Source organism: Echinops telfairi, unplaced genomic scaffold (assembly GCF_000313985.2).
Source record: "Echinops telfairi isolate 266 unplaced genomic scaffold, ASM31398v2 ScPeMD7_655;HRSCAF=1070, whole genome shotgun sequence".
Taxonomy (NCBI): domain Eukaryota; kingdom Metazoa; phylum Chordata; class Mammalia; order Afrosoricida; family Tenrecidae; genus Echinops; species Echinops telfairi.
Window position 1 is genome coordinate 20,856,176 of NW_022104553.1, and position 1,764 is coordinate 20,857,939.

At 57.4% G+C, this 1,764-nt stretch overlaps 1 protein-coding gene across 1 annotated transcript in view; it reads left to right on the plus strand.

Annotated features, from left to right (window-relative positions):
* Positions 1-1,764, plus strand: part of SHANK1 (SH3 and multiple ankyrin repeat domains 1) — a gene marked incomplete at its 3' end in the record, with an annotated part of 70,077 nt that overhangs the window by 65,212 nt on the left and 3,101 nt on the right. The window contains exon 24 of the mRNA XM_045292615.1: positions 2-311. Coding sequence (XP_045148550.1) covers positions 2-311 — 310 coding nt within the window. The remainder of the gene's footprint in view (position 1; positions 312-1,764) is intronic.

Below are 1,764 nucleotides of genomic sequence, written 5' to 3' on the forward strand. Positions count from 1 at the left end.
CCCGAAGGGCCGCCAGTGGCTTTGCCGGCTGCCTCCTCGCTGCCGCGGAAGCTATTGCCTTGGGAGGAGGGCCCGGGACCCCCGCCGCCACCGCTGCCTGGACCCCTGGGCCCGCCCCCAGCTTCAGCCTTGGCCACCGTGAAGGCCAGCATCATCAGCGAGCTCAGCTCCAAGCTGCAGCAGTTTGGGGGCTCCGCAGTGGCCGGCGGAGCTCTGCCCTGGGCCAGGGGAGGCAGCGCAGGCAGCACCGACGGCCACCACGGGGGACCCAGCTACATCCCTGAGAGAACATCCTCCCTGCAGCGGCAAAGGTGAGCTGAAGCTGCCTGACGGACAGCGGGACGCCCAGGGCGCGGATGTGGTGGGCGCCCATGACCCCCCTGCCTGCCCCCACCCACCTCGCAGCTGTGGGCCTTTAACATCTCAAGGGGGCAGGGAACCAACCAAAGCCGCTGGAGAGCACGAAATTGGCCCATGCTTTAAACTTTCCCCGGAGCTCGGGAGGCAGAGTGGGCTACACATTGTCTTGCTTGAGTCCTAAAGGTCAGGAGTTCAAAACCACCAGCCACTCCTTGGGAGAAAGATGAGGCTTCCTATTTCCTGGAGCTTTAGAGTGTTGGAAACCCACGGGGTCGGTCCAGGAGTATCAGGGCCCCAGGGAAGGCTTGTTTTGGGTTTGCTTGTTTGGGCTCTCTCAGGCCAGGGGCTCTGAGTGGGCATCAATTCAGCCACAGAGGGGCTGGTCCCAGCGAGGTATCATGCTGGCCCAGTGGCACAGCGGTTAAAATACTCTGGGTGCAGATAATCAAAAGGGCTGGTGTTTGGGACTCACTTATCCATGGTGTCAGTGGTGTAGCGCACTATGCGCTAGGCTGCCAATCACAAGATCAGCAGTTTGGAACCACCAGCTACTCCTCTGGAGAAAAGACGAGGCTTCTGGGCCTGTAAAGAGTCCTAGCCTGGGACCCTCACAGGGGCAGTTCTACTCTGCCCTGTTGGGTGGCTGTGATTCAGATGCCACCAGAAGGCAGTGAGTTTAAGGCCGGTCTCCAAGAGAAAGGCGGGGCTCGAGAAGTCTCAGCCGCTGAATGTGGGTTGGTTCTACTCCATAGCCATGAGTTTGGAAACAAGTCAGTTTGGGGGTTGTTTGTTTGTTTGTTATTTGGCCTTGGTTGTCAAGGCCTTTTCTGTGGCCTCCTCCCATGAGCAGGACAATCCACATCCCCAAACTCCCCACCGTTGAGTCAACGCCAATTCATTACGACACCACAGGACAGGTTGGAGCTGCCCCCGTGGGTTTCTGAAACAGTAACTCTCTATGGGAGTAGAAAGCCGCATCTTTCACTCTCAGAAAAGTTGGTGTTTGGGAACTGCTGACCTTGTGGTTAGCAGCCCATGGTGCGACCCACTGGGCCACCAGGGCGCCTGCCTTCGTGCCAGGATTGGACACAAAGAGCTCATGACCAAGGAGATTGGAGAGAAGCTTAGTGGGTGGGATTTTTAATGCTGTCTGGCCAAACCAATCTCATTGCCACTGAGTCATAGTGAGCCCTGGCGGTGTGTTCGCAGTTCAAACCCACCAGCTGCTCTGCAGTAGAAAGCCGAGGCTGTCTGCTCCCGTAAAGATTCCCAGCTTGGGACACCCACGGGTACAGGGTCGCTATGGGCTCTGCCTTAGTGATGTTGATATTTAGGTGCCAGAGAGTAGTTATGGTGCCACAGTGACTGATAGTTACTGTGTTAGACTGGTTTCTCTAGAGAAAC